The following is a 12772-nucleotide window of genomic DNA, read 5'->3' on the forward strand; positions in this document are numbered from 1 at the left end:
TATAAAAATCAAATTCAACAGTGTTTCTGTATCATTGTTTTTACATAATTGGAAATGAAAGAAGTTGAAGTCAAAGCTTTGAAAACTGAACTTAATATGCAAACACGTGACGTCAGATAAATGATTTCACATACAGATTAAACGCCTCAATGTGAGCTAATATTGTAGAGCTCACTGCTGCATAGTAAAATAGCTCATTATACGATACAGCTACGATATATCTCTCTTCCACATCTGGCCTATGGGATTTACTTTTCGTGAAAGTTTGTCGTCTCCTCTCCAGTTGAAACCCTTGGTCTGAAATGAGCTGAGCTGTGGTGAAACCAGAGGAGCTGGGTCTCTCTCGTCATCACTCATCGGCTGCCGGCCCATATGTTGCTGAACACCCATGGAACATACTGTCCATGGTTAATATAGGTCTTAGTCCCTGGTCGAGATCCTATTAGTCAAGAGGTCCTGTGCTGCATCAATAGCTCGTTTGCTTTTCTAAACTACTTTTGCACCTCAAAGGATTTTTTAACTCTTGTTTGGAGCAGCTCTGGAAACAACATGGTGATGAAGATTGTACTGAGAGTCTTGGATTTCCAAAGAAATGATCTGAAGCACATGGAAAACCCCAGTTTCCCCTCTGTGCTGCTGATCTGGAGTCTTTCATGGATCACTGCTACATGAATCACAGCACGTTTCCCATAAAGGACACAGTCAAGGAACGTAAGGTAAGTTGAATGAAAATGCCGTTAAGGTTTAATGTTTATTTCTCATTTTTAAAGTGTGGAGCGTATTTCCTGATAATATGTTGATCTAGACAAATTAATCCACAAAGTCAGAACACATTGAGGACCAGATTAAGGTTTGTATGATTTACTGGATAATGGTTATATTCTTAGGTGCTATCATTATCAGAATTTGTTGGAAATTAAAACTTCTACCCAAGAAACTTTAGTTTTTTGCAGAAACAGCTTTAGAAAACATCTGTTTCCCGAGGAGTCCCTGCTCCTCCCCAGGGGATCTGCACTGTAGATGATTCGACTCTCAGTTGCTCATTATCCCTGTTTGCTTCTGTATCTCAATGAGATGCCTGTCTACACACGCACATACACACACGCACATACACACACGCAGACTCACACACACGCAGACTCACACACAGCATCCAGATGTCTTTCCCCAATTAATTTCATCTCAACAAGTTGGAATCGACTGCTGCATGTTCAACAAATGTCGGTTATGTATAAAGGTTTAAAAAGCGATTCACCAAAAATAAATAACATTAAACCATGTTTATTAAAACAACTAAAACCACAATGACTTTGTCACCAGAACATAAAGCTTATCAATGGAATTACTATTTAAAAAAAGAAAAAAAGTAATAACCATTAAAATAATATTTATTATCTTGAATTTCTAATGCCATTTTATACATATTTAAAAAAAAATGGCTATATTTAGTCAGATGTTAAGACATGAGTTTGAGGCTTGATATTTGAAAATGTAATCATACATTATAAGAGATTACCGTACTGCAACCAAATTTATAGATCTTAAAGTGAGAAATGATCATTCTTGCATAAAATATTAACAAAAAGGCTCATCTCTTTTCTGCGTTGTCTATTTTGTAAAATAAACGTTTTCCTATCTGCATATTTACAAATGTAAATGTAATATCATGACATGTCTGTGAAATGCTAGAATCAGACGATATTATAAGGCAACGGATTTTTCGGTCTTCTATCATCTTCACTTTTTTGCAATTTTTTTGTTACATTGCCATATTATATGATATTATGTTTAAGAAGGTCTATTTAGAAATCCTTTTAGAATAATGATTTCTAAATAAGCGGGCTGTAATAAATGTATAGGACAAATCCTCAATGAGCTAATGTGTGTTTGACCGATACAACACACAGCAGTAACATTCCTGTCCGTGTGATTTAATACGTGTCATACAGTGTATTAAACCCCAGAGTTCAAGCACCACGGGTCTACACAGTGTTTCCCTGTGGCAGGATCATATTCTGCTTGGCTCTTATCTCTCTCTACGCTCTTGGTCTATTTTTGATGCTGCATTTATTCTGGTAATCGGAGTCCCACAACAACGTCCTGGATTACAGGACAAACAAGGTCAGCGAACTGTTAAATACTTCGGAAATTGACAAAGGAATCTTCACAATGCTACTGTTGGAATATCCTGCTTTGTAGAGAAAAAAAGACAGCGGTGAGCTGCCGGAGAAATGTCAGCTGCGTTCAGAGTTTTTGCGGGAGTTTTGGCGTCATGTTTTAAAAATAACCAATGCGTCAGTTCTTAAAAAGCTGTTGCTCGTAACTGAACGTATCTGTGAAAATAAATGTCCCACTCGTCAGCAGGAGGATATTTCTCTACTCGCATAACTTCAGTCCAGGTCTGTCTATTTATATGTCCACCCCGACTCCTATTTTAGAGGCTGTTTCTCTGCAGAGTTTTTATAACACTGTGACAGGCTGTTTCAACAGTCTTCTCAAATAACTCAGAGGTGTTTGTGGCATAATTCAAATCTAAAGTCCCTCCTGAGTGCAAATCTTCTGCTGTCACCTGGCTCTCCTCTGTCATGCTCAGGTTATCCAAGCTAATATTTCACAGATAAAGAGTCCCTTGCATGTGACGCCAGTTTGTTTTATTCTGAGCTGCAGTGTTAATTTGAGAATGAGCAATGTGCATGCTCAACAAAGCATCACAACAGGGGATATGACTCGAGGAGCTAAAGCATTAACACTTATTTCTGTGGGTAAAATGAGGAAGCTGTGCAGAGCCATGGGAGGGGCCTGTGTTCCATGCCTTGCCATCCAAACACTGTGAGTGAGTATGGCCAGCAGAAGTGCTCATCGGCAGGATGACCTTTCCTGTCCGATCTGTGGTCATATTCTCAGCAAGCCAGTGGTGCTCAATTGCAGGCACCGATTCTGTAAAGCCTGTCTGAAAGGCAGCTGGGACACACAAGGCGCTGGGGATTCACACTACTGTCCTCTGTGCTGGCGCCGTTCCTCCATGGAACAAATAGTGGTGAGCTCGGTGCTGGAGAAGGCCTGTGAGTCGTTCAAGGAGGACAGCAGGAAGAACGACCCAGAGGCTTGTAAAGAACATGGGGAGAAGCTCTCCATGTTCTGTTTGGAGGATTTGGAGCCGATCTGTGGGGTGTGCGTGAAGGCAGCTGCACACGCCGGACACAGGCTTTACCCCATCGGGGAAGGTGCTCATGACTGTAAGGTAGGCAATGTGAAAGTCTCATGGGTGTTCTCCACAATATTTCACCTTGGCAGTACATTGTTAACCAACATCAGCTACTTTGGAAACCTGGCATTACCAACTATTATGATGATTATATTATCATTGAGATATGTCACTTTGCTAAATGTGAAGGACTTGTATCTAAGGTCAACAATAGTGTGAGTGAGCCTTAAAATAGAAATGAGAACCTTTGCTTTTAACTTTTTCTGCAAATTCACAAATAAATTCCTAGTATCTATCCATGAACACAAGAACAGAGGTGACACTTTTATAAATTACACCTTTCCAAAATTGAGGAAATGTGTTGCTTTCTGTCTATTTAACTTGATTAATTACTACCTTTATGCTTCTCTAAGCCTGAAATGCTGATATGGGCCAAGGTGTTTGGCCGGGTTCATTAACTTTCTAATTTTAGGTTTATATTTTTGGTTTGTCGTTACTGCCGGGGTCCCGAGAGGACTGAAACTCGACTCCCACAAGGTTTCTTTGATGCGACATTCCTTCTACTCCTGCGGTCCTCACAAACGGGGACACCTTGAGTAAACATTGTCCTTCTGTGTCCATACCTGGACTCTAAGCTGCACGAGCCTCGATTTTGTTTATGTGAGAAGGGCATTAGATCCTTCAGCGATGATTTGTCGTTTGCCTCGATGCCGCTGTTACATGGAATGCTGTCGTGGAAGAGTATGTGGCAGCTGAAAGCCCCACATTGTTCCTACAGCATGGCCACCTGCCATGCTGACCTTGTTTTTAAGTGTCAATGCCATGTAACTGACTTTGCAGGAGGAACTGAAGAGTGCCCTGGTGCCTCTGAAAGACAAGTTGCAGCTGTACAAGAAGGCGAAAGTGGTCTGCGAGGAGATGGCCGAACACGTGAAGGTACTTTGAGTCCCATCAGCACCAAATGTTACTAAGGGCCACGCAGAGAGCGTCAGTGTGAAGGTGGTGATTACCCATCGATCATGTCTCTTTGCAGAACCAGGCCGAACACACTGAAACTCAGATCCGAGAAGAATTTGAAGCCCTCCAGTGTTTCCTGAGGGACCAGGAGGCTGCGAGACTTTCCTCTCTGAAGGCTGAGGAGGCTCAGAAGAAGCTGATCCTAAACCAGAGAATCGAGGAGATGAACAATGAAATGACGTCTCTCTCCAACACCATCAGATTAGTGGAGCAGGAGATGAAATGTCACGACATCGCATTTCTTAAGGTAGATAAAACAGATGCTCCAGATCTTTGCTGTGACAAATCTTAACTTGACATTCACGGGCACAAGGATTCATGAAGTTTGTTCACTTTGTTTTTAGAATTACAAGGAGACCGTAAGGAGGTAAGGGTTATCACCATCGAATATCTGGTTTAAACCTTTTCTTTCTGAAGAAAATGACAACAACTGACTGCTGACGATTTTTTTTCAGAACCTGGCGGAATTCCCTTGACCCACAACGGATTTCTGATGCTCTGATTGATGTGGCCAAGCACTTGGGCTCACTGAAGTACAAAGTGTGGGAGAAGATGAAGAGTATAGTTAGATACAGTGAGTTCCTCAAACAATAAGGTTGTGTGTTCTTAGTCAGCTCTTTCCTTGCCATATTAGTAACTTCTACTTCTTCTGCTCTCTCTACAGACCCTGTGATTCTGGATCCCAACACAGCAGCAAGCTGCTTCATCCTCTCGGAAAATCTCACAGTGGTGCAGAACTCTACCCAGATCTTCAAGCTGCCAGACAACCCCGAACGCTTTGACATCAGTGCTGAGATGCTGGCCGCTGAGGGCTACACCTCTGGACGCCACACCTGGGAGGTGGAGGTGAAGGACAACACCTACTGGGTGGTGGGAATCGCCAGCGACTCCATCGACAGGAAGGGGAAGCACGTGCTGACACCAGCGGAGGGGTTCTGGACTATTCGCTTTCGCAACGGAGAGCACAAGGCCTGCACGGCACCATGGGAGCCGCTGACCATGACGAAGAAGCCGGGAGTAATAAAAGTGGTTTTAGACATGGACCGAGGCAAGGTGTCCTTTTACGACCCTGGAGAGAGGACGCCTCTCTACACATTCATGGATGTCATCACACCCAGGGCCTTTCCCTACTTTTGCAGTGCCTGCAAAGAGCATCCACTGAGAGTCCTACACACCAGGATATCCGTGTCAACAGACTATTAATTCAGCGTTATTGAAGGAGATGATCACAGTTTACAGCACATGAAATCTGTAACCGCACCTCAAATGAACGACTGAAACAAAGAAATGTTTAAAATATTTTAATTTGCGTTAAAACAAATGTAGTCTGAATGATTTGAACTTGTAAACAGTGTCACAATCTCTACCACTCATATATTACTACATTGATAAGATTTATTACATAATATAAGAGTAACTGTGTGACTCGAGTTTGCATGGCACATTAACTACTGTGATTTTTTTTCCAATTTCTTTTGAACCCTTTTCCAAGAAAAACATGAAACAGGTGTGGAGTTTCATATAAGGCACATACAGTACGTGTATTTACTAACCCAAGCCAGTGTTGTTCAGAGGCTCAAATATCATATTGAGATTAGTTTTCCATTGCATTAAAAAGACTCTATGGTTAGTGTTGGATTTAGTTGCCTAGTGTACAGCATGTTGAAGTCTGGTCTTTTGAGTTTCATCCAAACACATGGCCGTAAGTATCTTCACTCTCAAGTGTTGCCTAAACCTACACAGAAATAAACTTGCAGCATATTCCAAACATTGGTAAAATACCCTGTAACAGAGTTTGACTTGACGCTACCCGTGCAGTCCTAATCATGTTATTGTAACATGCTCCTATGTCAAATGGGTTATGGGAGACACCCATTCTATGACTGGTGAGGCTCAAAGGCTTTTTGAGGTGTTCTTTTAACATTTTTTAAAAAGTTATTAAAGGAAATAAATGCCCTCACATTGTGCCCTGTCCTCATACAGTGTTAAAACTTCATCTGTAACAGTTCTCTCTCTATGTAAGTAGTTCTGTCAACTTCCATGAGCAGTTAAAATCCAGGCAGGTCTGACTGATCCCCACACCAGCCGATGCCTGTTATTCTCCATCTCTCCACCGTCTGTCTCCCCAAGGCACCTTCACTGCCCTGCTGTGGCCGACCCGTCATAGAGACATTCTTCCCTCCGCTATCGCATTGTACAGCTCCTCATCAACAGCCTCATAACGCGCAGCTCTGGCGTTCAAAAAGTAGATCTGGTCAGTTGTGAGACGTGGGTCGTATCCCTCCCTCTGCAGCCTGGTCTTCTGAATTTTGAATGTACCTATGCAGGAATGTGGAGATGGACGGATTGCGATTCATTGATATGAAATCATCAGTGATGGTTGGTCGCTTTATGGACTCAGAAGGGATATGGGACAGTTTACCTGTGGTGTCTACATTTGGGGAGATTCGCAGGAACACGGGTCGAGCATATGGAGGAAGAGCACGCTGGACTTGCTGCAAGAAATCATTGCAGTCAAAACTCCCTGTAGCATCTGCAATGGCAGCCATGCCTGCTTTACCCTCCACACCTATAATAATGAATAAGAGACGTGGAGATAAATGGTTACCAAGTAGTGCGTAGAGTCAAAATCAATGTGACAAAAGGTAAAAGACATTTATGTTCTCAATAAAAAGCTAAAACACACAAAAAAACAAAGTTAACAATGACCTGGCACGGCTGCACCATACACTGCCACATCAGTCTGACCCAGAAGACTACTGAGTATGCCCTCCACCTCAGTGGTGGAGACATTTTCTCCCCGCCAGCGGAATGTGTCTCCGCCGCGGTCTCGGAAGTACATGTATCCCATGTCATCCATCACCAGCACGTCACCTAAGACAGACATACGAGTAAGACTATGTCCAGTCCACAATCATAAACTAGTACTCATAATATTACTCACACTGACAAAGGAAGCCATCTAACGTTGCATCAATTTTCAAGTTTCAACATCTAGGAGCTATAAATATCTTTATCTCCAACATTTTAAGACTCTTTGCATTTAAAAAGAAAAAATGCAAACAGCAAGTAACTGTATGTTCAGTGTTATAATGGAATATTACATATATATTGCTCCAATATAAAAGATACATTTTGAGGAATATTATGAAGAATTGGCAACCTGATAAATATGCAGAGTCGTTTTTCTTGAACACATTGTGAGCTATCTTCTTCTTGGTAGCATCCTGATTGGCGTAACCATCAAATCTTCGTAATGGGTCCTGCTGGTTGATGCGACCCACCAGAAGCCCCGGCTCCCCTGCAAGACAAGGAGGAGTTTAACAGAGTGCTTCAGAGGACCAACTCAAGAGAAGGAGACATTTTATACTTTCTTTATATATAATTAGGCGTATAATTTTAATTTGGGTAATTAATCTTTTTTTACATGCTCTAATGTTCAGAAAACACATCACTCATACTGTCCTTTGCTGCAGCTCCTCTTTTCAGCCTCTGTCTCAAACACTTGTTTTTGTAAATTTACAGACCCATACACATAAACACTAAAACAGAAAAAAAACTACCAAAGCATAAAATGTCTCCTTTAACAATAACATACTACATCCAGCAAAGGCATCATTGTATTAGTTACCAGGGCGGCAAGACACACAGAGGCCCCGGCTGTCTCGAATTAGCTCCATGCTGTCCTCGTCCACCCTCACCAGACGGATGGGGTACACATTGGGGAGAATGCGACTGTTGAATCCACAGGCTCCCACCTGGCAGGACAGAAATTAATTTAACTCTGATCCACTGCACATTTGATCAGTGAGCACATAAGTTAACACGGAGATGGCTGACCTTGCCGTCCATGTTGGCAATGCTGCAGTTGCACTCCGTCGCTCCGTAGAACTCGCCAATCTGCGCCACCCTGAAGCGTTCTGTGAAGGCCTCCCACACACTCGGGCGCAACCCATTCCCCACCGCCAGCCGCACTCTGTGGCCCTTTTCCGACGGCCGCTCCGGCTGAGACAGGAGGTAGCGGCAGATTTCCCCGATATACTGCACCACCTAAAAAAGGGGAAGTAGACTTGTTATTGTGGCGGAGGTAAAAAATTGTGTTTTATAATTGTTGAACTCATAAAATATCACTCTCACCGTGCAGTTGTATTTGATGCAATCTTCCCAGAAACGACTGGCAGAGAATTTCTTTTTCACCACCACAGTGAGGCCATGGATCAGACACTGCCCGACCCCCATGATGTTACCTGGCAAGAAGAGAAAGCTCACACGTCAGTGATGGAAACACTAAGGGGGGGGGGAAACCGTATTCATAAGATCTGGAGGCTGTCATGACTCACCTGCTGAGTGATAGAGAGGCAGGCAGTCATAGATTATGTCATCATGGCGCATGCGGAAAGCAAAATATCCAAAAGCAGCGATTCTGTAGTAACTGTCATGGGAACAAACAAACACATATCATGACAACTGTGGAGGGTGTTGTTCTTTTTGAGTAGATGTTCAAGAAAACGTACCGACTGTGTACCACAATGGCGGCCTTGGGGAGTCCCGTGGTGCCAGAGGTGTAGATATAAAACAGACGGTCTGCAGAAGAGAACGCATCAGAGGATTCAATTTACAAACTGGAATCGTCACAGCTTTTTATTCACTGATGAACCCGTAGAAAGACAGAACAGAAAATAAAGTCGGAAACAAAAGATTTTCATGGCAATACAGACATTTGAGCAGTTAAGTAGAAGATATCTAAGACTCACAACCTGAATGCTGACTTATACCATATGTTGGTTAATTTGAGACAGATGTATCATTGTTATTCAGACGGCCCACATCTTAACCAATCATACTTGATACCCTCCTCCAGACAGATTTTGCTGTCCAGAAAAAACCGTCATTATCTGTCCTGAATTAAAGATGACTCATATCTCTTAAAGTTCTGCACAGTCAAGCATTCACGTCCCCAGGTTTGAGTTAAATAATTACTGGGAAGCAATTTCACATCAGAAATTTGACAACAAAAAAAAATGAATTAGTGCACTGCATATCCCTGGGAATTCAGAATAGTGCAAAAAATTAAAAAAGTTATCAACCAAACAGGATTTGGACTCTGTTTGAAGAGGGTTATGTAAAATGAAACTACTCATTAGCATAGATATTACGTTTCACATTCAGTAAGGAGATAAGGTACTCACCGCTCATGCCTTTAGGGGGAACACAAGGTGTTGGAGCATGTCGGGATGCAGAGGCTAAATTTGGGTCCAGAGGTTGAGCACCCAGAGAGGCTGCATGTTCTGCACTGAGGTCTCCAGTAGAAAACCGTACCATAGACTGGGAGATTGAGGAACTGACTTCCAACATGGCTAAAAGAGGGAGAGGAGAGAGCGTCAGTCAGGGTTAGGTAGTTTTCATAAATACAAACTGTAAACACATATCTAATAATTTTGGTAAAATAATCAAAACACATTCTGAAGCCATGTCCAATCCTGGAAACTGATTAATAGTACGGCTACATCTTAGTGACCAGAGACTATAAAGACAAAAAGGGAAGTGTTTGTGTTGTGAAGCAAAGGTTAACCGACTTCACAAAATGATGATGCAGAAAGAGCTTCACGAGCACTGTGATCACTGATGAGCATGTTCTGACTGAATGATAAGTCTGAGACAGTAACCATCACAGTGTGTGGTCCACACAGAGACGGAATATTAACAGTGTGACACCACGGAGAGAAATGTTGAGCACCTCACATGATGTTCCACAAAACATGAGATTTCCCCTGAGGTTGATCAATGTTTTACTTTGGCCTCTAGCAGCAATATAGTCACAAGTGGTAAAGTGATATTATGTTATCATAGTGTAATACAACAGCTTAGAATAAACGCTGCCACTTATGAAAAATGTAAAACTAAATACAAAACGCCAGGATCGGCTTTTCCTGCCCGAACACATTCTTACCATCTGCAAGTTCAGCTCCGAACACAATAGCCCGTGACCCCGACACCCCGATACAGTGCACGAGGGAGTCATTGCGCAGGTTGAAGTTGATGAGTGCAGCTTCCACCCCGACCTTGGCCAAGCCCAGCCAAAGTGCCACCTGCAGCGGCCTGCTTTCCATGAAGAGGGCCACCACGTCTCCGGAGACCCACCCCTGACCTCTGGCCCAGTGGGCCACCGCGTTGCACTGTTCGTCAAGCTGGGTGAAGGTCCACGTTTCGCCCGTCGCCTCGTATATCAGTGCTGGTTTGTTTGGGTAACGTTTCACTGTCTGTGCGAAGATGGAAGGAATGTTGGCTCCATTTCGCATGTAGCGCCACAGAGACAGCTTCACCCTGAACAGCACATACAGGCCGCTGTTGAGGGCCAGAGGGGAGAGAGATCAGGGGAAATGAGGTTGAGTGAGGATGTACACCAGAACACAAGCATCAGAAATGCTCACATCCAACTTACATGAGGTCTCGCTTGGCGGTGCGAGCTGCAACATAGAAGTATTTCCAGCTTCTGGTGCCCAGGTATACCCCGAGTCCTGCCGCGAGACTCCAGGGCCAGGACACCCCAAAGAGACGCAACAGTCCCATCGACCCCAGAGAGGCTGAGACACTTGCTGCATTGTGCATTCTTGTCAGGAAGGAAGAGGAAATAAGAAAAGATGAGCTTTGAGGAAAAGTGATGGGTTTCACTATGTATATGCATTGCAAAAGAAAAGTTTCACTTTTACTTCTCTTGAACCTAGAAGATCAATATTTTATTTAAATATGTCTAAATAAAAGATCTGACTTTTTTTTTTTTTTACAGTTTATGAATATTTAGGGCCAGAGCACCGAACAGTAGGAGACAGTGGGAGGCCCTATTGAAATTGTAAGGATTATTCAGGGTGTATCATGACCAGACAAACAAAAAAGGTTGAATGCCCAAATGGATTAAAGGAACAGGAAGCCCGCCATTTTGACTTTAGTGGCCATATTGGCTATTTTTCCACATTTTTACTTACTATCAACTTCTTATGGAGATGGGTGTCATCAACATACAACTCCACTCCTGAAGTGACAGTGTCTTTCAAAGGTGACATATCTCTCTCTCTCTTTCAGAATTGGGACTTTTCCTCAAACCGTGTAAACATTGAGGTACGGCGAAGGATCATCCTTCGCCGAAGGAGACGATGTTGTCGTTACTCCCCTGTGCATTGTCCTATCACCACCAAACTTCTGTCTCATGATCAGAGTCCAGGCCTGAACAACTATGTGTCATTATTTCCTCAGGGTCATAGCGCCACTTACTGATCAGTGTGAAGATGTAGTTGTTGCAACATTGTCCAATTGACACAAATTTGCTCATGCTACATCAGAGCCCCTACTTGAACAGATCTATTTTACATTGGATTTTACAAATTACAAGTTACTTAAAGACGTAAGAGGCAATAGGATAAAACTTTATCCGCCTCTTTACACATTGTTCTATACGAGTTTGCGTCAAAACTCTGTGAAACTCAGAACAAATTGCAGTCAATACATAAATCTTGCTTTTCACCTCTTTAGCTCCATTTTGTTTTCCTCTTATCATGATGTATCGTAAAATGATTTCCTTCCAATTTATCATATTATCATTGTATCGAACCCTTTTGTGAGTTACCCTGTGATTCCTTACACTTGTATATCATGCATGTATTTCCAAATATTGTTTTTATTGTCTATAGAATATAAAGATATTGTAAGCACTTGTTCATCGGATTCATCTGGAATTTCGGACTGATGCTACTTGTTTGAAAACAAACTTATCTTTTGCTATACTTTCTCTGTGTGTGTGTGTGTGTGTGTGTGTGTGTGTGTGTGTGTGTGTGTGTGTGTGTGTGTGTGTGTGTGTATTGTGTAAAGCACTACGTATGTTAGTTAACACCAGGGTGAATACACATGAGTTAAGTGCAGGTTCCTAGCATCGATCACACAACCTCGACTTACCTCCAAGTGGATGCACCGAGGCGATGTCACCCTTCACCCACTGACCTCGACGCTCCTCACAACTTGTTCTTCAAGTTGGTTTCCCCTCCCCGTGGGCACCGACAAGTACCGGGCTCGTCCTCCGCTTGCCGGGGTAGGGGGGAAGTGGGGGGGCCGGTGAGGACACAGCTCCGACGTGACCACTTCACACCGACCGGTACTTAAATAACCGTAGGAGCACTTTTCACAGTGCGATGCTAATCAGCGCGGGTGTTGTTGTTGTTGAGCCGTTTTAGAAAAGGACGCTTCGTTTAGAAGAGTGACCTACCGACGCTGGGAGACTCCTGCCGGCTGTCTGTGGGCTGGAGTGTGTAGTTAGTGCTCGGGTAGCGGGACTGGCCGAGCTGGGAGTGAGAGGAGTGAGCTGCTGGGAGCATCGGGATGTTCTCTCTACTCCATGTTGAAGTGAGGCTCTGTCAGAGAAGGACCGCCCATCCCGGCAGTGAGAGTCCTCTAGCAGCTTCGCCATTGGTTCACCTCGACGCCTCTTAAGCCGGTCTCATTTTTCGATTGGACAATACTAACGACCGCCTGGTTGCCAAGCTAAGCGATTGGCTGGAGGCT

At 43.3% G+C, this 12772-nt stretch overlaps 2 protein-coding genes across 2 annotated transcripts; one reads left to right on the plus strand and one right to left on the minus strand.

Moving 5' to 3' along the window:
* Window positions 1-1779: 1779 nt before the first annotated feature.
* trim35-13 (tripartite motif containing 35-13) lies at window positions 1780-6455 on the plus strand. Its single transcript, XM_053443247.1, has 6 exons — window positions 1780-3241; window positions 4046-4141; window positions 4239-4469; window positions 4567-4589; window positions 4678-4796; window positions 4887-6455. Exons 1-6 carry the CDS (start codon window positions 2840-2842, stop codon window positions 5423-5425), a joined length of 1410 nt encoding a protein of 469 aa, XP_053299222.1. The 5' UTR covers window positions 1780-2839; the 3' UTR covers window positions 5426-6455.
* Window positions 5509-12645, minus strand: slc27a1a (solute carrier family 27 member 1a). The gene is made up of 13 exons (XM_053443246.1): window positions 12170-12645; window positions 10665-10832; window positions 10173-10567; window positions 9412-9579; window positions 8737-8806; window positions 8563-8654; window positions 8360-8469; window positions 8063-8272; window positions 7854-7980; window positions 7386-7523; window positions 6932-7096; window positions 6645-6791; window positions 5509-6541 (listed from the first exon to the last, which is right to left on the minus strand). Exons 2-13 carry the CDS (start codon window positions 10829-10831, stop codon window positions 6384-6386), a joined length of 1947 nt encoding a protein of 648 aa, XP_053299221.1. The 5' UTR covers window position 10832; window positions 12170-12645; the 3' UTR covers window positions 5509-6383.
* Window positions 12646-12772: the final 127 nt, after the last annotated feature.

This window comes from Pleuronectes platessa, chromosome 16, assembly GCF_947347685.1.
Source record: "Pleuronectes platessa chromosome 16, fPlePla1.1, whole genome shotgun sequence".
NCBI classification, from domain to species: Eukaryota; Metazoa; Chordata; class Actinopteri; order Pleuronectiformes; family Pleuronectidae; genus Pleuronectes; species Pleuronectes platessa.

Excerpts from the sequence above, each read along its gene's own strand:
- trim35-13 (XM_053443247.1), top strand. The coding sequence starts at position 2,840 with ATGGCCAGCAGAAGTGCTCATCGGCAGGATGACCTTTCCTGTCCGATC. Across the intron at positions 4,142-4,238 it reads AGATGGCCGAACACGTGAAG|AACCAGGCCGAACACACTGA; the intron begins GTACTTTGAGTC and ends GTCTCTTTGCAG. Across the intron at positions 4,797-4,886 it reads GAAGAGTATAGTTAGATACA|ACCCTGTGATTCTGGATCCC; the intron begins GTGAGTTCCTCA and ends CTCTCTCTACAG.
- slc27a1a (XM_053443246.1), bottom strand. The coding sequence starts at position 10,831 with ATGCACAATGCAGCAAGTGTCTCAGCCTCTCTGGGGTCGATGGGACTG. Across the intron at positions 8,470-8,562 it reads GCCTCTCTATCACTCAGCAG|GTAACATCATGGGGGTCGGG; the intron begins GTGAGTCATGAC and ends TCTTCTTGCCAG. Across the intron at positions 8,273-8,359 it reads GCATCAAATACAACTGCACG|GTGGTGCAGTATATCGGGGA; the intron begins GTGAGAGTGATA and ends CCCCTTTTTTAG.